Source organism: Rhagoletis pomonella, unplaced genomic scaffold, assembly GCF_013731165.1.
Source record: "Rhagoletis pomonella isolate Grant_MI unplaced genomic scaffold, Rhpom_1.0 Rhpom_scaffold_00013, whole genome shotgun sequence".
Taxonomy (NCBI): Eukaryota; Metazoa; Arthropoda; class Insecta; order Diptera; family Tephritidae; genus Rhagoletis; species Rhagoletis pomonella.
The window spans coordinates 15,050,847-15,075,048 of record NW_023458567.1 but is presented as its reverse complement, the minus strand read 5'-3'; the positions used below and the strand labels follow the sequence as shown (position 1 = coordinate 15,075,048).

The 24,202-nt window shown below is 34.6% G+C and overlaps 1 protein-coding gene across 1 annotated transcript in view; it reads left to right on the top strand.

Annotated features, from left to right (window-relative positions):
- LOC118748873 (microtubule-associated protein futsch) overlaps window positions 1–24,202 on the top strand; it is a 509,684-nt gene that overhangs the window by 306,176 nt on the left and 179,306 nt on the right. Inside the window, exon 3 of the mRNA XM_036483593.1 lies at window positions 20,553–20,725. Within this exon, the coding sequence (XP_036339486.1) occupies window positions 20,553–20,725 (173 nt within the window). The remainder of the gene's footprint in view (window positions 1–20,552; window positions 20,726–24,202) is intronic.

Genomic DNA, 24,202 nt, shown 5'->3' with positions numbered 1-24,202 from the left:
TGTTGGAAGATAAAAAATATTAACTCAATTGATAGGTACTCAATAAAATAATTATTATAATAATCATTGCACCTACGTGATGCCACATATGTATTATAGTAAAAGAAAATTAAAAGGTCATGCCTCGGGCCGTAACCGTTTCAATTATAGTAATACATTTTATAGTCCGCCTCAAATTGTTTCGAAATGTCAGTTAGACTACTCTAGCTCTCATGACCTCATATTATAATGTGTAATTGTTTCAATGAACAAAGTAATTTTTTAATGATATTTCGTTGTGTCCTCCTTTCCATTGTAAATAAGTTGGTCACCTTAATTAAGGTCATTATGATAGTGTGGTGATGCACAAATTGCGGATCTAGACCCAAGTGAGACACAAGGGTTTTTTCAATGCCCCACCATTAGCTTTGTTGAGACTAGCTTACTTCCAGTACTGAGCCTGCGCTAAACATAGTTTAGTTGCAAGGACAGCATTTTACGTGACTACGTTGCACACAAGGCATTGGTCAAACCTCTAACTAAGTAAGACTAATTTGGCTATACAAATCTCGGCTTACTTGCTTTACTCTGTATTCTAGGTCACTCCGCCGTACCTATAAATGCGAGACTTGACCGTGGTCCACAATCAGTTTTAGCACTCCCACTTTCGACCATCGAAGTAACTGTGAAAAAAGTGGTTAAATATTTTGCTCGCTTCGAGAGCTGCACGGGAGTAAAACTCATGGTGCCCTCAATCTCAGAAACTCTAGCACGATAATTGCTTTCATTCAGCTCATGAGGCCGTAGACAACTTGTGGGAATACTGACTGGTCACTTGTCGTGGAATTAATTATGAAATTTTAGTCCTCCTGCTTCGATTTCTAGATAAATCATTTAGATTTAAAACAGAAAAATATGAAGCACGTAGCTTTCATGCAATTTTCGATGCAAGTTGTTTTGTGTTCAGTAACAAAAAAAAAATTGTCTGAAAGCATGTTTCTTTCACCAAAAAATCTGTGTTTAGTCAATCATCTCTTCCAGTCTGTGACAAAATTGGAGGTACCTACGGTTCAAAGCTGGTTTTTTTGCCAGTATTTAGCTCTTTCATGGCAGAAATACACTCCAACGTTTGACATTGCCTGCCAAGGGACGACCGCTGTATAAAAAATACTTGTTCGGATGCTTCTCAGGCCAGTTTTGGAATATGGATCATGCCTGTAGTTTACCAGACAGCTTAGTAGGGAGAAGATTTATTGCGATTTCCAGGTTTTAGGTCGGCGTATTGGGTAGCGCTTCAGGAGCTGGCATCGAGTATGGTGTCTTACTACTCTACCTTATTAAACGTTTTCCCTAATAGCAGATTTCCTTAAGGCTTTCCACGACACTGCGTCGCCCAGCGCTAGGTTCGCCAAGTTTCCAAATCCTTACAAAAAACTATAATTGAGCAAAACGCTGACCACGAAAGTATTAGTTCATTTACAAGTAATAAAAAATGTAAAGTAAAAAAAAGACTTCAACCCATCAACATTGATTGCAGTTAATATCACCCGTCACTATCAATTAACTTCTCAATGTCCCCTTTGGAATTTTAATTACCGAAGCAACGTTGACAATTTCTTTAATACATTTTTTCGTGTACTTGTGTATATATGTATGTACACTGAAGAGCAAAACTGGAACGATAAAACAGGAAGTTCAATTGGTGGTAGTGTACTTTTTCAATTTAATTTTCGGCTTACCGATGAAGAAAAAATTTTAAGATTTGCATATGTAAACTCAGTAAAATATGACCAAGTAAAAATGAATTACGCTTTTCAAGTTTTGCCCCCGCTCATTCATCACTGAAGTTTATAATTCAAAGAAAAGTTTTCGTTCACTTCCCGAAATTGTTTAATCAAGGCGCGTGGAAAGCAAATAATATAAACATTTTGTATAACTAGCCGAAAGTCCCCGCTATGAAACAAGAAAGCATATCAGCCAAAAGTCCATTTTATGATGATGATTGAGCGGTCATCAGACTGCAAGGGCAAGAGACCCACAAAAATTGCAAGGTGCTAGACTGGACATTATGTCAGAGGTCGAAACAACAGGTTGTAGCGCAAAGATAAAGGGGAGGAAACCTGACTCGACTACCAGAAAGATTTTTAGCCAGGAACTCATTTTTACTTGAAGCGGGAATTTAAAAATACTTCTTAACTGGGAATACTAGTCCACCAGAATTTATTGTTAAGAAATAATTTAAATTTAAGCAGCTAAAACTAAACGTTTTTATCGGTTAATTACTCAGAAGAAAACCATGTAATTTTTTAGCAGTCTCACATTTTCTATTTTTAGAATGTGCCTCATGCATATTCATTTAGCTATTTTGAACAAGAAATTTTTGAAAAAAATATTTGTATCAAAATTAGAAAAATTTGTCAAAATAACAGTTTTAGAAAATTTGAACGGTTTAGAAAAAAAAATAATAATCAGGCATGCTCCAGAAAAGTAGTAGAATGGAAATGAAGTGAAAATCAAAAATAAAACTTTTCATTTTTGATGTTCTAGAAAAGTAGCGATTTGCTGTTTCATTTTTAAAATTTGATGTTCGAAAAAACGGAATTCAAAAGGATAGGGTAAAATGTAGAACACCAAAATGTGAAATTGAAGTATTTTTAAACAACTTTCACTCCAAAGTAGATTGCAGAGCATGCCTGAATTTTTTTCTAAAAATACAATTTTTTCTAGAACAGTGAAATTTCCAAAAAAAATATTTTCAAGAATTTTTTTTTTTTAAAAAGTTTTGCGCAAACACAAAACTTAGGATATAACAATTTTTGAGAAAAAATATATTAACTCAGAAAAAATTTATCAGATATTAGTAACTATTTGTTTGGAGAAAATAAATATTTTTGCAGCAAAAGTTATTAATTTCGCAAAAAATTATTGTTGCGTTTAAAAATTTTAAAATATATAATTTTTAATATGAAAACTTTCGGGTATACACATGTATTTTTTAGGAAAAAATAGATTTTTGGAGAAAAACAAATTTAAGATTTTTAGGGGAAAAAAATTTAGTTGAAATTAATTTTTTAAGAAAATAATGTCTACCAGAATTATAAAACCATTTACTCTTATGTATCAAGAAAATTATTTTTGTGCAACAAATTATTTCTTTGAGGAAAAACAAAGTTTTCAAAATATATTTTGGGAAAAAAATAAAAAAAAACACAGAAAAAACTTTTGAAAAAATTGTCTTCTAGAAAAAAACTATGAGATTAATGATTTTTTTTAGAATAAGGAAGTTAGAAAAAAAAAGTTTTTAGTTTAAATTAAGAAAAGTTTTTTGGATCAAATTATTTTCTAAATTAATTCTTCATATAGGAATTTGTTTACTTAGATATCGATCAATCTCGTTTTTTGGTCTTGGTATTACAAAAAAAAAATCTTAAAATATTGCTAATGTATCGCAAGGAAGTTAAAATTCTGTGTAACATATTGCTTTGGTATTGCTCCTCAGTGTACATATGTAACTCATATGTATGTATATGAAAGTACGTGGATAATATTCGCAGGCGCTCAATAAACTCATTTCTCATTTATCAGCACCCCCTATCATTACAGTAATTCACTTACTTCGCTCCTTTGGAATTCGTATCATTCTGGCTCTCCCCTCGCCTTCACACATTTTCACACTTAAATTACGCTATCATAGCTCATTTCCTTTAACAGCTTAGTTGATTGCTAACGACTTGTAAGTAATTATGTTAATCCATAATATTCCACTTATTTATAATGAATGACTTCCCCCGCACCCATTTGGTGTCCATTGCTATTCATTTGCTTACTCTGATGGTTCGAGGTATGATTAAGCGCGAATGACCTCTCTGTTGATTTTACGAGTATGCCATAGATTTTGTTACGCTTTTAATTTTTTTATCTTCTTCTTTGCATATTTTCTATTTTAATTTGTAGTAATGAGCTGTCCGCCATTTTACAAATACATAAATATATACATAGATACATACATACATATGTATGTAGAATATAAAGATGCACTAACTTGTTGTAGTTGTCGCTCTGAATATCTAAGATTTACACAGTTATGGTATAGGGCGCGCAGTAATGAAAGCGATTTTGTTAGAAGAAAAAACTCTAACTCCTCTATCCACACTAGGTACATTAAATGTCCGAGGTCCTTAAATGTAGGAATCACATTTTTACATCAGATTTCCTAAGCCTTATCCCCTACGTCTATGCTACTGTAGTCGAAGATATCACATATAAATTTCGGTCCCGATTGGAGACGGTTGAGGCGCGTCGCACAGGAGTCAAAGTTCAAACTCCTCTATGGAGACTCAAAAAATTTAAATTTATTTTATTTTTTCGTCTAATACCCAAAATCGATACTTCCATATCGAAGATATCACACATAAATTTTGGTCCGGTGTCGCACAGGGGTCAAAGTTCAGATTACCCTATGAAGGCGTCTTAACCGACTCCAATCGGAACTAAAATTTATATTTGATATCCTCGACTTTGGGCATAAAAAGAAACAAATGTTTTTAATTTTTTGAATCCTTAGAGGCATCTGGTCATTGACCCTTTTGCGTTTAAGGCGTTTAAACGCCTCCAATCGGGACCAAAATTTGTATATGATATCTTCGACTATGGTAATATTGGTTTTGTATTGTATTAGATGATAAAAATATGTATATATTTTAATTTTTTGAGTCTCTATAGAGGAATCTGTACTTTAACCCCTGTGCGACACGCCTAAAACGACTTCAATCGGGAGCAAAATTTATATTTGGTATTACCGATTGAGGGGTGAGACCTAAAAATTTCCTTCATTTGGTTTTAAGGACCACCCTAAGGTACATACATAGGCACATACATATGCTTCCAAGCCTCTATACGCTGCTACTGCAATTTTTTCAACTACTTTTTTCTACTTGCTATCTTTACATCCTATTTCCTAAAGAGCACTTCCGCCCACACCTCTTTTTTACTTACACTAATACTAATTTCATGTATTTCTTGTTCCCTCCTTGTCTTCCTTTTTCACTCCCTTTTTTGTTTAACACTCAGCGTAATTTCAATGTCCCCAATTGATCCACTATCATTTACTATTTCGCTCTAATCAACAATCTCCGGCCAAGTCCCTTTGAATGTCCACTCATTAGTGTTTTATTAAATAAAAATTTCGGTCAAACATTTTAAGATTAATCTGTCGTAGATTTTCTGCAGTGATTTTAGTAATTTTCGCGCATAACAAGTAGTAGGGAATACAAGAGCTCAATAATGTCTTAGTTGCCTTTTTTTAAAAAGAGTTGATTTTATAGTGCAATACAAGATTGTACCACCTTGTGAGAGAAACGAGTGAATTACGTTCGTTCAGTGATCTGTAAGAATCCGCACCCAAAGCAGGAGCTGTAGCTTTGAGCTCTTTAGCGAGGTTAAATAAATTGGCCGTTTATCGGACTCATTCCATTCCGAGGGGATACACGGATGGTGGTCAACTTGAGATAAGTCTTTATTTAAGGTTCAACAGGCTGCTTACATGTTAGTCATAACTGTCTTATCCTCCACCCCTAGCCAAATCTTAGAAAATCTACTGCATCGTTTAAATATCCACCTTTACGTTAAGCCACTGGTAAGTTACAGACTGAGCCCAGCGCATGCAGTGGACATAATTCCGATAGTTTTTCGAGCGTTGGATTATGCTAGTCCACTTTTCAGCTGTGAAAACTATTTCTCTACTAGAACTCCAGAGATAAAATAATGGGGAAACCTTGCCATATTTAATCCAGGTAATGACCTATGACGCCAGACTAAACTAACAGACTTCTAGCCGATCTCTGGTTAAGGATTATTTCAAATTCTTTTTTACTTTGACAACTCGCTCAACTTACGGTCAGCTAATTTGGCTTTTTTTGAATTCGCAAGCGACATATCGACAAAGAAATATTCTCAATGGGCTTTAGTCGTGACACATGGTAAACGGATGGGTTACCCTGTAAATGACTTATGACGAAGCTGTAGATCCCATCCCACAGTACCACTCTTTCAAAAACTCGTTTGAAATCTTATACCAAGTATTTCTCTCCGTGTCTACCGGCTGTAAACTCTGTGAGACTGTGACTAAGATCACGCTCACACGACAGACGTGTAGTTTTAAGCGCACCTTAAGCATCTGTCATGTCTAAAAGTTGTTTTCGAATTATGGAACCAAATAGGGAAATAAATACGAACAAAATTTAGTTTTTCAGACATTTCGGATTTTTTCACGACCTTTCTTTTTCTTGCCCTTTCAGTTCTTGTCTGAATTTTGTTGCCCATTATTTCAAAAAGTATTTTAAGATTTTATCCCTTATTTATTTAGAGCCGTTCTCCCGACTATCTTTTCAAGTTAACAGGTTCTTTCAGTACTGGTGAAATTTGTCGCCCACTTGCATATGACAGGCAGTCGCTAAATAAGACCGTCCGTCATATTTAATTTTAGCAAGCAGTCGATAAAACAGCGCTTACAGTGCCAACTATAAATGTCCAGTTTTTAAATTGCTAAAAATTGACGACCAGTTTTTTAACTAACCCAAAAATTAAGTGCCGTTTTTAAAATATCAAAACTATATTCGATTTTAAATTGGTAAAGAAATTGTGACAAGTTTTTGATAAAACCAACAAATTATGTCCAGTTTTTGCATGACCAAAAAATTATGCTAGTGTTTGAACTAACAAAAATTTCTGTCCCTTCATAAATAACCAAAAAAATTTTCCCGTGTTTAAAATACCAAATATTTATGTACAATTTTTAAATGGCCAAAAATGCATTGCCAGTTTTTACGCGAACAAACAATTATGGCTTGCACTTAACCAACTACTAATTTATGAACAAATTTTAATATAGTAATAAATATGTTTTTTGTTTAAATGACCATAAAATGTTGGCTACTTTTTAAATTACCGAAACCTTTTCAGGATTTTTTAAATTACCAATAAAGTATGTCCAAATTTTAAATTACCTAATATTTGTGTCCCATTTTTTAATAATCAGAAAATATATGCCCAAGAAGTTATCGAAAATCTATCCCTATCTATCCAATTATTAGGTGTCCACAAATAATCCCAGCTGTTACATTACCAAAATATTATGTCTACTTTTTCTACTCCCAAAAATGTACATATGTCCATTACTTAAAATTCCAAAAAATTACAATGGATTTTTAAGTTACCAAAAAATTATGCCAAAATTAAATTAGCGAAATTTCTATGCCCACTTTTTAAGTTCCCAACAAATGTAAAACCGAAATATTATGCTGAATTTTCAAATAACCAAAAATCATGCTCAGTGAAAGAAAACTATGTCCAGTTTTTTATTGGCCATTATTTATGTCCAGTTTTTATATTAGTAAAATTTCATTTTCAGTTCCCAAAAAATGTATGCTAAAGAAATTAAGTCCGGTCTTGAAATTACCAAAAATATTTGTCCAAAACTAACAAACATGTGTGCCTAGTTATGAAATAATCAAAAAATTATGACAAGTTTTTCAATTACCAAAATATGTCTATTATTTAAATTACCGCTTCGCTGAGTGTATGAAATTTCAAAGTGCTACATTGAGTAAAATTTATTCAAAGAAAACTTAATTAAAAAACAAGAGGTTTAAAATTTGTTTAACCATCTTCAAAATTTTTTCAAACTAAAACTTTCTTCATTCGGAGACACCAGGGTTGAGTTGGGCTGGGATAAATCTCAAATCACCACCGATAAATCAACTGCCAGAACCATTGCGCACCTTTTACTGTAATATTTAATTCAAAATAATTGAATTTAATTTTTGAAAAGGTGGCAACCCTTGTGTAAGACTTAAATATTATTCAAAACTTTCGAACTAAAGGTTTCTTAACAATATTTCGTTAGACAACCATATTTTAATTCTTCAGATAGCTTGCGTATAATTAATTTAAATTTGACTTGTCAAATTGGTGGCAACCCTTTTCAAAATATATTCGAAATACAGCTTTTTTAAACCTCTTGACACCCATTTTTTAATATAATTTTCAAATAAATAACTTAGTTGATTAGAATTTTGATTATTTTAAAAGGTGGCAGCCCTCATCCATGAGTAGACAATGATTTTATATATCTCCATGCCAAGTTCCAGTAATTTATCAAAAATATTTCCTAAGAAATGCAGTATGAAAAATTCCGTTTGTATGAGAGGTGCCACGCCCTCTTGTCTAATCGAGATTAAATTTATCCTATATTTTAAGGTGGGCTAAATGACAGCAGTGTACAAAATTTCATGATAATCGGTTGAGTAGTTAAAGCGTGAAAGCGTAGCAAACAAACAAACTCACTTTCGGATTTATAATATTATAAGTAAGGAATTTACTTTCGAGCGTACAAATAGTATGCCACCAAGCTAAGCATCCTCATTGTGCTATATTCGCTCCTATATCTCACTTAATAATGTTCTTAATAGCCACAAAGAACACAATTTTCCACAGAAATACTTAAGAACAAATGAGAATTGCGCAAAAATTTAATAGAGGCAGTGAAAGGAAACTTTTCGAAAACTTTGCTAGTAAGCTACATATATACCGCATAACAATGTGCATAAATTGCAGACTAACGAGATGAGAGCATGACCTCTGGACCACTTAGCACAGTAGCAACAGTGGCAACAAAATTTTTAACCACACAATGACTTGACCACAAATGGCTCGCTCATCCGCCCGCTACCAAGTCAACTCTAACTCTTGAGAAAGCGGAAAAATGAAATTTTAAAAGACTATTCAAATTGAAAACTAACTGCAAGTAGCAGCGACCACTTCAGGGGCTAGCGCAAGTAAAATTGTTGCACAGTGTATAGAATAAAAGCAGACAGGATAAGACAGGAGCGCAAGTATGTGAGAAGTGCTGAGTGGGGTGAGCAAAATTTTGAAACGTTGACAGCTACCTATGTACATACATACATATACAGCTTCCACCAGTCTCCTCTCAAGCGTCTAAAACTTCGAGTAGCGCATGCTATCCCATACACATGCAAGTGGCTGCACTGGTCAATTCCGCAGATACTTGAAAACTTTCAAAGCACTCTGCTCTAAGAAGGAGTGTATTTCACTGCATTTACGGTTTAAATATTTAAAAGGGTCCTAAGTACATACATTAAATGTTAGAAGGCTGCTGAGGTGACAATTTTGGACAGGGACCCGCAGTTTTCATAATTGAGCACAGCGGTAAAGCAACACTTTTTTGTGACGGGTAATGGTTGAAACAAAGTCGCTATGCTCGCAATCACACACACACACACTTTTCTTGACACTCACACTTTTCTTGACACTCCTCAGTCATTTCCTTTGATGGTCACACACATTTTTTTTTGCCTAAATTGCGCCACGTGCCGTCAGGAACGCTCGTCAACGAAAGTGTTTATTAAATTTTATAGACAAAAGTATGCTTACATAGTTAGTTAGTTTGTGGACTTTCACACTTTTCTTTATGATTTTGTTTGTGATGTGGCAATTAAGCGTGGTTAGCTTATTTGCGTAGTCTGCTTTTAGGCGCTTCACCCGCTGTGTTATGCTCGTTTTAATAGCAAATAATGGCGCTGTTATTTATACACGCTATTAATAAACAAAATGGGCAAGTTAAACGCAATGTGTCGGGATGAGTGTTATTCTTAAAATGAATGAATTCTGAGCAAGGTTTTATAAAATTTTTGCATAGTTTTAGCAACTCTTTGCGAATTGCCTTCATCTCGCCGCAATACTTAGCTGGAATAAAGCCCGGCCACCCGAAAAGTTGCTGCTAAACGCAGTTTACATTCATTTCGTTCGCCCACACTGGAACCTATAATTCTCAATGCACCCATGAAACTATTTATTTAAAGGACATTCTAAAAATAAAACCGTTTCACTATCAGATGGTACTTCCCTGCAATATTTTTGTTGAAATTTTGGCCCATTTCAGGATTTGTCGGAATCTATTCAGATTTTTTTTGTGTTTTTTCGGCTTTTCTGGATAATTGAATTTTTTCGGAATTTTAAAATTTTTTTCAGCACCGTTCTGGACTTTGTTTTAGTCTTTAAAGGATTCTTCCAGCTCAACTTTTCACAATTTTTGAGTTATATTCCATGAATTTAGGAAATTCCCTAAATCATTTCGACCCCTTTTGAAAAACTTTGAGTCTCATTTTTCGAGATCCGCCCAAGATTTTTTAGAATTTTATTTGGAACTTTTCCGAATTTTATACAGATTTTACGAGATACTTTGTTTTTTTTTCCTCAAATATTTTCTCAAAGCCGTTAAATACTTTTTCGGGACTTTTCGGAAATGTCAGAATTTTTCGGTAACCTTGGAAAATTTTAGAACTTTCTTGATTTTTTGAGCTATTTTCGGAATACTCTTTGAAATATTTTTCGGGATGTTTTGAAGACTGTTCAGGATTTTTTCGTTATTTTTAGTGATTTACTTATCGGGATGGCCGCTGTGGCTCAACTCTTAACTAAAAAAAAATAAACAGCTCAATAGCAGCTAGAGACTTGTAGCAGTATCAACTATAGAGAGCTTTTTATTTTCTACAAACCTTATAATAGTCGTACAAGTTGAAAGCTTCACAAAGCTTAGCGAACATACCCCCGGAGCCATTGAGCTTAAATGGGTTTTACTGGGGTATCCAGAATATCGGAAAAAGAAACAAGTCGCTTACGACTAAAAGCTTCAATCCACTGAGCTAAAATATTGAGATGCCTGAAGAAAAGTTTTCCTTTGCATAAACAAGCGTGACGAGCTTTTTATAAAGACTATATTGACTATGTAGTGACGATGTGAGAGAGCTTTTTAGCTCTGTTCTCCCATATACAATTTACAGCAAGCTAAAAAGGTTTTTTCTGCCAGAACTTTTTCTGTGTGCTGCCATATATTTGCGGGGATAGAAGCTTTCTCAGGAAAATAGTATTCTATTTCACGCCATCTGTGTTTCATATGAGACGCTCATTCTCATTTAATTCGACTTTCCTACTTTTAGCAGTTCTCATCTGTCTCAGAAACTGTTAATTGTGTATTCTTTTCTTTCAAACCCTATGAAATCATCTCTAGGCTCCACCTAGTATTCTACGTAGTCTTAGAGCCTGCGAATTTATTTAGGCGCCTCGCTTGTAATATCGGAGACCCTAAAGTTCTGTTTGCGACTTTTTTATTAATTAGCTATTTCGGGAGTATTCAGGATCTTGTGGGGTTTTTCGATTATTTTTCTCCAGATCTCTCAAGATATTCTTTTGTATTTTCTTATGATTTTTCAAATTTTTGAGTTTTTCTGGGGCTTTTAGCAACCTACCCATGCCTTATTCCGCGCTTTGACGATTTTTCTGAATTTTTTCGGCAGTTATCGAAACATTTCACGATTTTCTTGGAATTTTTTTGAGACTTTCCGAGATTTTTCGTTACTTGTCGTGTTTTAGTCAATACTTTTAGGGCTTTTCGGAATTTTATCGGAAGTTTTAAGAACCCGAAATTTTCTTGCATAATTTTCGAGGCTTTCCAGAATTTTTCGTGATCTACCGTTTTTTATTACAAACATTTTGGATGTTTTGTAATTCTTAGTTATCCTATCCAGAGGTATATCTTAAACATTTTTCTGGATTTTCTGAAATTTTTCGTGATCTACCGTGTTTTATTATGAACTATTAGGATGTTTCGCAATCTTTAGGAAGTTTTCAAAACTTTGAAAATTTTAGGGTCTTTTCGAAAATTTTCCTGATATTTTTAAATTTTTTCGGATTATTCGAGATTTTTTTTGTATGTTTTGTCAAGATTTTTTCGGCTTTTGGGTACCTACTGTGTTATCCGTAGTTTTTGGAACGTCCCAAGATTTTCTTGGGAATCTTTCGGAAATTCTTGAAAATTTTCATTTTGTAATTATTATACATTTTGCGGAATTTTGCGAAAATGTTCAGAGCTCTTGCTTTCGATATTTATTTGGGTTTTTCGATACCTACGGTGTTTTAATTGGGGCTCTCAGAATTTTTCGAAATTTTACCGGTAATTTTGGGAACATCACACATTTTTTTTGAGAATTTTTCAGAACTTCTTGGAATTTTTTGGATATTTTTTTTTACTCGAGGCATTTTGAGCTTTTTTGGAACTTTTCATAAGGACTTACCTCGTTTTATTCAGGACTTTTAGGATATTTTCGAGTTTTGCTTCGTGTTTTCATAACATTTGGAGATTTTCTTGCCTTTTTTTGGAATCTCCAAAATTTATTAGGAACGTGTGGGATTTCTGTAATTTGTGTTTGGAACCTACCTTCGGGACGTTTTCTCTGATTTAGGAGTTACTTTCCAAAGCCTTTCATAATTTACGCTGTTTTACTTGGGACTTTATGATGTTTTCGAAATTTATGTTCGCTCCAGTTCAGAACTTTTACCAGCGCATCGAAAAATACATCTATTTCGATAACAATTTCGGGACTTCTAATCTCAAAAGTGATCGAAGACCCCGATCATCCTCGAGTTACCGACTACTGAAAATGTCTAAAAATAATATGAAATAAGCTCTTAAATTTCTTATATTTCTCTAGGTTTTAACGAGACTAAGAACACTCAGTGTACCTTCTTTCTAATCAACTGACGTTCGAACATCCCTTTGGGAGATTCACTTGCCAATTGCACAACCACTGATGGAGTGTAAAGTTACGCCACGCAACAATAGTTGAAAATTAACCAATTTTCATGTGAGATTAAGTCAGGGATTTTCACGCACACAGCCGCCAACAAGCTTGTGAACTACAGGAACGCAAGAAACATACATATTCACAAATGTCTGCATAACCAAGCGTCTGCAGGTGAAGTTGCCCACAATAGAGGAGATCAGAAATTCGAACTGTGTATCAGCGTAGGTGTTCTGCTGCTGTCGAGGTGAGCGAGTGAACTGTTAGGCTGTGTGAGCCAGGCAGCCAGACTAGTAGCAAGTAGAGTACAGCAAAAAAAAAAATGTTAGTGTAGCGATGAGTTGTGTGTAGGAAGCGGAAAATGTATGATTTCAGTTAGGGGCCAAAGCCTCATCTGCATATGCCTGTATAGAGGTATCCGTTACATGACATGTATTCAATGCTCACAAGAGCCACACTCACACACAGTCGCTCACAATAAACCCCCGCTTGCCGCTGGGCGCACAATCCGATTTGGGTTTTGCTGCCAGTGAATGGCGATAGAAGTCTATGGCTGGTGCAATACCCGAGGCGAGGCAACGAATACGAGAGTAAGTATGTAAGTTTGTGTATGTATGTATGTAAGTATCCCTACCCTGATGTGTTACTGTGCAAAGCGCTATGTCATTGATACCATGTCAAATTATGTCATTTTCCGAACCACAGGGATTTGCACTTACCTCAAAATGTTATGCGCACCTGGGTAACGATTATGTGTATAGCAACCACAATATGGCAACCACAAAAGCATGCTAATACGTACGATCATACATACATATGTGAGTTTACCAGGGTATGTATTAAAATGAATTGTGGCTTAATTTAGCTTAAATTGGGTAAGATTTTAAAACCATTTTAACAAAGCAAATGCTGTGGAATTCAAAAATTTACAGGTATGTAAATTGCTAAAAAAATTTTGTACAGAAATACATGAAATTGCAAACCCAAAAGGTCACGTGGCAAGCATTGAATATTTTCCAAAAAAAAACAAAGTTATTTATTTGTGCGCGTATGTGTATGCAACATGGCATAAATAATAGTCCATAGCTGACCCACCCATGGCAATGCGCTCAACCGGAAGAAAGGACAATCATGACATGTGAGCCCTTAAAAAATATTATATATGTATGCATAAAATAAAGCCACTAAAGCACTAGCTGACAACATGGACCAGGAGGGCACCACACACACACATTTGCTAATGATGCGCGCAACGATAGTTGGTCAACTATAAAAATATTTTAAAATTTGCATATGTATTGTGTGTAATAAAAAAAAAACGTATGTAAAATGTGAAACACATAACTAAAATTGTGGGAGCAGCTGACCCTGAATTGCATGCATACCTATGTACGTATTCACTTACTTATTGCAAATAGTCAAATGCATGCATATATACTCCAGTAGGAAAATCCACTAGTAGCGAAGCACAGAATATAAAAACAAATTAAAAAGCTTACAAATTTCGAGACCAAAAAAGCCATAGCTCAAGCTTACACCGCTCTATTGAAGCTGCATCAAATTTCAAAATTTTGAAAATTTGGCTTTTTATTTTGAGGAAAATATTTTAAATTTTTACATTTTTGTTGTACCCCTTTTTTCAAAGGTGCATCAGTTTTTTAAAATTTTTAAACTTTTACTTTTTATACTTTGCTCAAAAAGAGCTAAAATTTTTTCAACTTTTGCCAAACTAAAATTTTTGATTTTCATAAAAAAATTAAATGTTGCGGGATTTTTCGGCCTTTTTTTCAGAATTTTTGGGAAAATTCGTACATTTTCGAGATTGTCTGAAAAGTTTCGGAAATTTATAGTTTTTCATACAAAATTAATGTTGCGGTGTACCTCACGCTGTTGTTACACTTTTCGGAAAAATTCGTACTTTTTCCATAATTTTGAAACTTCTTACTTTTTATACTTTACACTAAAAGATCTGAAAACTTTTCAACTTTGCCAAATTTTTTTACAATCAGAAAATAAGCGAAAATTGTTGATTTCATACAAAATTTAATGCTGCGGGATTTTGGGGACTTTTTTAGACTTTTCGAAAAAATTCGTAGTTTTTCGAGACGTTTCATGCAAAATTAAATGTTGCGGTATTCTTTGGATTTTTCCAGACTTCTTGTTAGATTTTTGGGAAAAGTTTCGGAAAATTCTAGTTTTTTTGGTATTTTTATGAGAATTTTTTTTTCGAGAGCTTTTGAATTTTTAAGACATGTCAAGATTTATCTAGGCAATTGTGTTTTATTCATAATTTTTTTGATTTTTCGAGTGACCTGTAGGATTGTTTTATCGATTTTTTAGACGTTTCGGTAACTTCATGTATGATTAGTTCAAAATTTTTTGTTTTTTTCGGAAACTTTTCGGAGATTTGTTCAGATTTTTTAAGATATTCAGAGATTTTCGAGACTTTTAAAGTTATACGGACTTTTATTTGGAACTTTTCGATTTTTGTTTTCAATTTTTGATAAACTTATCAATAGTTTCAGAGATAAACCAGATTTTTTTTACTGATTTTTTTATACGTTTTAGTACCTTCCGGTAATTTTTGTGGTCCTGCCGTGACTAATTCATAACGTTTTAATTATTATTATTTTTTTTCAGAAATTTCTTTAGATTTTTAGAGGAGTTCAATGATTTTCGGGACGAGGAACACCTACGGTATTTTATTCGTACGTTTTGGAATTTTTTTCTGAAGAATGTTTTGGGTTTTTCATAAATTGAGCAGAATTTCTTTTCAAGACATTTGAGATTTATTTGATATTTTTCGAGAACTATCGGGTGTTTTGCGGGAATTTAGAAATTTTTTGGCAGTCTTTCGTTTTCTGCCTAATATTTTGAAATCCTCTGGATTTTTCGTGCACTATCTCGTTTTATACGGAGAAGCAAAGACACTAGGTTTTCTTATAATCTCTCTTTTTTTAACGTTATGAGGCTTTCCTAAAGACTTTTAGGAACTTAACATGATTTATTCAGGACTTATCGGATTTTGCGTGTTTAGATCACAACTTTTTTCAAGAGTTTAACCTAGATATTTTTAGCCTTTTTTTAAATGTGTTACCCAGGACCTTTAGGTTTGTTTTGAAATCTCGAGATAGTTGTATTTTTTTGTTGATCTACTGTTGTTCATTTATGGCTGAGGATTTTTTGAAATTTTGAACCACTTTTTCGAAATTATAGCAATCGAAATTTTTCGAAAGTTTTCGGAACATTTTGGGATTATTCCAGTTTTAGTTCGAAGCGATTCGTGATTTTCTTGGGACGTTCTGAGACTTTCGGGAATTTTCGTAAGCAATATACCCTATTCTACTCGGGACCTTTTGGTTTTCATCGGAATTTTTCAGTACTTGAACAAAATTCAAGAGTTTTTCGGTAGTTTCTTCAACATTTCATTTCTCCGCATTTTTTATAAAGTTGTTTCTACTTTTTAGTAACTATCAAGCCCATTACGTGCTACTGTTTACACAGTACGCCTTAACCTGTGTCACCTTTCTGGCTAAAACTTAGTACAAAGCTTCAAGAAAATCTAAAAATTTATATAAAATGACGTTCAAGAAGTGGAAAAGAAATTTGCTTTTACCAAATGTGCTTGAATTAGTTTACACTAGTCAAGAAAAAAAAAGGCTCGTATTTTGTTTCTTCAAGAAAATTTTCACCAAAACCAAAGTAATTTTTCAGGCAATAAAAATAATGTAAAATATTTCTTCAAATTTTTCTTGAGAGCTGTATACTAAGCTTAATGAGCTGAGGCCTGTGTGGTCTTTAGAACTAAGGACAGAGGGAATGACAAGTGAAACCACCACGGTATTTTGGACCAATAAACCATATTTTATATCTTATCGACATTTTAAAACGAGGTACATATCTGACCGAATCCTCGCTCGGATAATACAATATTTTGCGGTGCCAACACGGAAAGTCTGGGTTTGCCCGGCTTAACAGTTTATATTAAAATTTTAAATAAGCTGTACCCTTAAGAATTTTCATTAAGTATCTTTTTGGATATGGAGTTAAACTTGATTAACGTCTACCCTGAAGCCAATCCAATGTAGCTGTTTTCAGACTCAATCTACAAGACTTATCTAGTAAATGTTTCAATGAAACGAAGTAAAGCATGCTGAGGGTATATGCTACACTACTTCAAGTTTTCCCTACCGGGTTCTTGCTGTCGTTCTGATGTAGCGAAAATTTCCATATTTCGTAGCATACATTTGGGTGTTGCTCCCCTAGTTACACAAAAAAAAACTATGAAATTCTGCGTGTGATATATGTTTTTATAAAAGCAGCCATGCAGTTTTATATTTACATATTTTCCAGCATGCGCCGCTATCAGTTTACCTTGAGCAGCAACAACACACATACACACACACACACGTGCTATCAGGCATAGAACTTCCCCCATACGCAGCTTTTGATTGCGAATTTATTGACACTTACGTTATATCTTGAAAATAATAAATTTACCCTCTGTTTTCTTTTTTTAAGACTCGCTTGAAAAACTTTTAAGGGAAAACTAGGAAATAGTTCACCCTCTTTAAAGGCATTTTCAATAGCTTAATATTGTCGAGCTTAAAAGTATGCAGTAAATTTAAATGTACCTTCGCTAAAGCCGGTAAATGTTGGCTTGCGAAATCGGAGAGCTATGCATGTATATTAGAGCTGAGTAATTTGTTCGGAGCAAAATTTTCCAAGAAAGCGTATTGCAAATTCAAATTCTACGATTAATCCTATGTCAGCAAGTAAATTACAGGCGCAGAATCATCTAAGAAGAAGAAAAATGGTCAAAAATTCAAAGTAGCACCAAAAAGTATGCAACATTAGCGTATACATACAAGTAATTCTCAAACGAGTTATGACATATCTTTTAAAGTCATCAGCTGTTGACAGGCTTTTCTAATGAGCTTTGTGGATCAGCGAGAGGAGCATCTATTCTTAGCCTGTTCCTAATATTTGTAAATCTCAGCAGGCTTACGAAAATAGAAAGCTGACTTGGCATAAATATATATCACTCTAATCAGTTCAGGTCTCAAATGCAGATGCAAATGATTGCCTTCCTTCAGTCAGATACATAAATTACTACTTAATTACTCACTCGAGTGCCCTTACCATGCAGCATGTCATTTAACTGTAAAATCACTTTCCATCTTACTAAGCAAAATCTCCTCCAAAACACTGCTATCAATCTTACAATCTCCTTGGCCTATCGGTCATTGAAGGCCACCCACTACACAACTCGTCAGCACTGATTCGACTAACTCAACGCTTTGTGAAATCCATAAAATTTGCTTCGTGCGTTTTTGTTATACGCTTTTGACCAGCTGCCTGCGTGTCGCATAAATCATGCAAACGGAAAAGTAAAAAAAAAATACAAACTCATTTAATATTTTAATTACATCAGCACCTGATGTGACCTTGCGGCAATGACATTGAAGCAGATTTTTCGGCCATGAGCGAGTGTGGTTCACTGAGAAAAGAGCAAATACTCGAATAAATCGCTTAACTTTTTGTTGCTGTTGCTATATTTGTTTGCTACTCAAATCCTAAATGTTTTATTAGCGGTACAAAATTGTCAATTTAAAATTTTACAGGGTAATGAAATGACATAAATTGTTATCTAAATGGCAATGCATTGCAAAAGAAGGGGGAGTAAAGAATGGCGAGTGTAAGTGGAATTTGTTTTCGGGATTAAGAGAATTTCATCCATCCATCCATCAGTGCGAAAATTGAGTATGAGCTTAAGCTCGTCTTTTGTGCATGAGATCCATTGTTTCGTCGTTGTCACGTACTCAGTGAGTCATATCAAAAAGAAATGACAGTTGTCATTGTCATAATGGTTAAAATCAAGTTTTGTGGCATATTTTTAGGCACAAGGCAATAGTCATTGGGGTAGGAATAAGGCTGTTAACCTCCAATACACATTCGCGGCTTTGCTATCTTCTGACGTTCGACATAAGAGAGACTGTAGACCACTAAGGAAACTGAGAACAGGAGCGGTAATAGCGCTAACGGATATAATGAGCAGCGCTGACTAATGTCGGTATGGGGATTCTCGTAGATGAAAAATTTCCGAAATAACTGATAAAACCTCGAAAAACCTCCAATATAACAAATCATTTAATTCTAAAAGAAAATCTAATAAAATAAATTAATTAAAACTATATATATTTTGGCAGGCTGCTTGTTTTAAGATACAGTACCAGGTTGACCGAGCTTTGCCCGAAGTGCATATACTTTTTAAAGTTTTCAAGATTTGCATAGCTTTAAAAAATATTTTGGAAATAAACAAAAAAAATAGGATTTCGATATCTACTAAGTAAATTTCTTACTCCAAAATTTAGGTGTAAACCCTATTCCGAAATACGCTGGAATGAATGGTACATATCTTGATCGTATATGTACTATGTATACATAAAAAAAATTTTATTGAAATTATGAAGCGTAGCAACCCTGATTTCTGACCAAAGTTCCCAACAATACCTTTCATTTGATATCCATATTGCGGTGTTTTAAATAAATTGTGTAGAATCGAAAATAAGTGGCAACCTTACACTATTATCCTAAGAGATAATATTTTGTATATAGGGAAAGCATTGTTTAAGAACCTTCTCTTGGTCCCCATGATAGTAATAATTTACCTTTTTTTCTAAACAAAAAATTAAACAAATATGCGATTCAAAATAGGTGGCACCTTATTAAAAATATTTTTGAATTAAAGATCTTTAAAATACGTACCATTTGATACCCATATTATGATGTTTTAATCAATTTGTAACTAATTTCGAATAGGTGGCAACCTTATACGAGTCTTCTCGGAAATAATTCCTATTCAGATAACCTTAGAATCCAAAACATTATTTGTGTACAAAATTTCATCAGAATCGTTAGAGCCGTTTCCTAGAACCCTATGGATATGTACATATATATAAAAGAATTGCTCGTTTAATATAATAAGATAATGTATCGTTAAAGCTGTAGTAGGAGCCTAAACAACATTAGAAACCGTCGCCCACCCTGGAACCACTTCTCCCATTAAATAAGTTTAAGTCGGTAAGCGTGCGCCCTGGTCAAGCTTTCTCGCCCGGAGCATAATTTCAGCACAGCTTCTGATTATTATGTTGACCGCGCATTCCAATACTGATATTAAATAATTCAACCGTCTACTTCCCTAGCGTTTGACTGTTCTTGCCACTCTGTAAGCGAATGAAGCATGGCAGTATAAAAAATGACCATGAAGATGGCAAAACGCCGGAAGCGGTTTGTCTTCAAACCTAATTTGACGAGGAATGGTGGAAAATCGTTTCACAGTACATATTTACATCGAAGCCTGACTCCTTTTTTATTAGACTTGTATTCCTTTCCTCTCTTTGTTTTATTAGATACCATAAACTCTTTCTCTGTTGGGCTAGTAGTTCTATAGACGTCGTGCCGATTACGACTAGTACAGCGGGCTCAGACACCGTAGGCTAAGCAACGCCGACTCCAAAAGCTTTCGTGCACTGCACTAAGGATACAGTTTTTCTGTGATGGAAAGTCTCATGGATAGACTTGTGGCTATATTCTATCTGACACAAGCCAGAGGTTGAGAGTTCATGAATTTAGTGCACTTCAGCTGAGCCTGCTTCATTCCAAGCTACATATGTATGTACTTAATTAAAACACCAAATGAATCATTAATCACTCACCTGTTTGTATTTTTCTGCGTTTTCACTGAAATTTAATATTTATTAGGTTATTAATGAGCGCCCAAATTGTTGAAAGGTTCACAAAAAAGAGCGTTGTACTAAATTTAGGTTTTTTTTTTCACCTAAGTATTTACGTAAGTCCTTTGAAAGTATATAATTAATTTGATTTGCAATTTTTGTTTCTCCTCTCTCTTTGCAGGCGAACGACTCATTCAGTATGCTAGTGAAAATCTAGTCACTGAAGTGCTAATACATCCTCAGTACAATACACTTATACAGTGTATGCGTAATTTGCTGAGTAGTTTTACACGACATCGTCACATAATACACGCTGGCTATACGTTCTCTGGCAATGGTTCCTGGATATTGCAGGTAAGTCAAAATTTTACCTATATTGAACTCTCACCCCCTAGGATTTTTCTAAATTGAAAAATATAATTTTTTCGTTTATAAAATTTGTTTTTTTGATTTTCAAGAATTGTATACCATTTCTACGGGAAAGCGCTAAAAGAAAAAATATTGTGAAGAAAATTTACCGAGCGCTCCTCTGTACATGTACATTAGTGTGGTCCAAATATTGAAAAATTTAATTTTTACGTTTTTCTAAATTTGTATTGAATTTGCGAAGAAAATTTACCGAGCGCTCCTCTATACATGTACGTTAGTGTGGTCCAAAATTTGAAAAATATAATTTTTTCGTTTTTAAAATTTGTTTTGATTTTAAACCATTTCTACGAATAAGGGCGTGTGTGAATAGGTAACAAAGTTCTATGGGGAAAGCTGTTGAATAATATTTTTGCTATGGTGAGACAGTTTTGCCAATCTGCTGTGTGAAATTAAATCTTTTTTGACAGAAGTAAATTTTGATAATCGCAGACTTATTCGGAATAAACTATTACAAATTGAAGCGAAATTAATATTTTAAGGAAACATCTACCATCACTGATTGGATTCCATAAATTAGAGAATTTCTTTTACGAAAAATTACACACAGCAAAAATCTTTGCGATTGTCAAAATTTTCTATGCATTTGTCAAAATGTTCACTAGCCTCATGAGCTACTGAAATTTTATTCACCTCATAGTTGTCAAAAATTTACTTGCCGCAAACTTTGTTACCGATTCACACACTCCCTAAGTGTTTTCCCCCCGATATAAAATACATAGAAAACTTCATAGGCTTTGAGACAGTTCTAAATATCTTTTTTCCTGAAGAATACGAGAATTATCTTTTACCACTTACAAAAATCGTAAGGGGTGAGAGGTTAACAGTTTAAATTTTTTTTACCACCATAATGTACATACATACACGAGTATTTCCTACCTAACGCTCAACACATGATTTGATAACTATAAACAAATAGTGAAACTACCATTACCAAATCATGTATTGACATAAATATATTTAGTTAACGTAACTAAACTCTTTTCTCAGTGTAGTAGGCTATTTAAAACATTGATCCCACACTTTTTTCGAAATTAAGGAAATAAGAAAGCAATAATTGTCTCTCGAATTAGCGATTTAAGACGGGTGGTCCACCAATTCAGTGATTTGGCTGGTTCTTGGTGTAAAGAGTGGAGGCTTCAATGAGGCTACTCCAACTAATTCGGTTTAAGGGCCCACCAAACTCAGCAACATTTCTTCAGCTTTAGACTCGGCTCTCTATATAAATGATCAAGTTCAAAAATTCTCCTACAAAAAAAAAACAGATCCAATGGAAACCCCAAAAGAGCCTCGGTTAATTACCCCCATACCCCCCCAATATTTGACGACCGACCACACGAAAGGAGGAGTACGCTTTACGGACATGAGCTTGAGGAATATGTGTAGCCTCCATAGGAAATATGCTTCTATCTCACTGCTGGCTTGCTTAGAGAAATACCTGGCTGACACCACCACAGTACAGGTAATACGATGAGCGGAGCATGATTGCTGGACGGGATTGTGAGATTTGTAGTTTAGCGGAGACCTCGACAGCTGGTATCCAAGTTCACCTACATCAGTGAACGAATTGCCAATTCCGTCAGTCTCCATGACAACAACTCCGGCAGAGAGAGGAGAGAGGCGCATCGACTTCGTCGCAGGCAGGAACATAGTAGTTATTTATTAATGCCTTACAGCGGCATCGAAGGCTATATAAAAACATTTTGCTGTCCCATGATCATAGAGAAGCGACCAAAGCTCGACGTCGAAAAGCTATAGAAACAAACCACATCCGAGAACTTATGACTCTGAATCTCGGCTAGAGAAACTTCTCATAGATAAGAACTTCTCATTGACTCATTGACTCTCTTCGGACCGCTGCGGTTGGCTACTATCAACCACTTAGGAACAGCTTCCAAGCCACCCCGAAGCAGACTCCGTAGCATGCGGCAATTTTTTATAAGAAAACAAGTAAGAAAGTCTAAGTTCGGGCGGAGCCGAACATTAAATACCCGGCGTAATTATTAAATATATGTTTTCCACCTTTCCGAAAGCTACCGCTACATGATAAGCCGGCGTGTATAAATTTTAAGTAAACTAGCGTCCTTAAATTTCAAAATATTGAAATTTCAAGCATTTCTGAAATTTACCGTTATATGAAAAGCGGCCGTAATTTTAGTCCGATTTCAACAATTTTCAATGGTTTACTTTTATGTGGCAAGCACAATAAAAATACCGAGTTTGGTACAAATTGGTAGAACGGTTACCGATATATATATATGTGATCATAAGTGGGCGGTGCCACGCCCATTTTTCAAAATTTTATCATAAACGTATTTCCTGGCAAAGAATTGTTGCAACCATCATTTTGAATAAATTACCTTTAATATTTACTGATTTATCGAGGATTTCGTATTTCTCGAAATTACCGTTATATGGGATGTGGGCGTGTACCAGGGCCAACAACTGTGCCAAGTTTGGAATAAATTGATGCAGCGGTTACCAAGATATACACATGTAACCATAAGTGGGCGTGGCTACGCCCATTTTCAAAAAAATGTTAATATTCTTATTTTTCGTCTAAAATTTATTATAAATATTAATTTTGAGTGAATTATCTTCAGTAGTTACTAAAATATCGCAGTTTTTGTATTTCTGAAAATTACCGTTATATGGGAGGTAGGCGTGGTTATTGTCCGATTTTGCCCATTTTCAATACCATCTGTCCTACGCCCGAAAGAAGTACACGTACCAAGTTTCGTTAAGATATCTTAATTTTTACTGGAGTTATCGTGTGCACAAACGGACGGACAGACGGACGGACGGACGGACAGACAGTCACCGCTTAATCGATTTCTCTTTTTATTCTGATCATTTATGTATACATTTGTCTATATCTATCTCGATTTGTTTTGCCTGTTACAAACAACCGTTATGTGAACAAAGTTATAATACCCTTGTGCACAAGTGCGCTCGGGTATAAGAAGAAGGCAAAGAGCCATGAGTTTGAATATTTTGAAATGCTGACAGGCAGGTTTGTGGCACGATAATTTTTCAATCTCGAACTCTCGATTCGCTATATTTGCATCCCTTCTTTGAGTCTGTAGCAGAGAATTTTCTCTGACAACTGTCTTATGCTCAGAAATCCGTTTATCTTATGTAAGTCCAACAGAGGTGGTTCACCTTTGCCTCTCTACAGTCTATCAGGGATACAGAGTGTGGATTTAACTGTGCTAATTGGACTCTTCAATGGACAAATTTTAGCACTTGGTTTATCTAAGATAAGCATGGTAAGTCAGTCGTTTCGGTTTGCTGTCCTGCAAAACCCGTTTACTTAGGAAATGTAATTCAAACTGAGCATTTGAAAGCACGTAAAAATACTTCGCCTCTAACTGAGTGTGCAGAGGTGCTTGTTATTATTTGTTG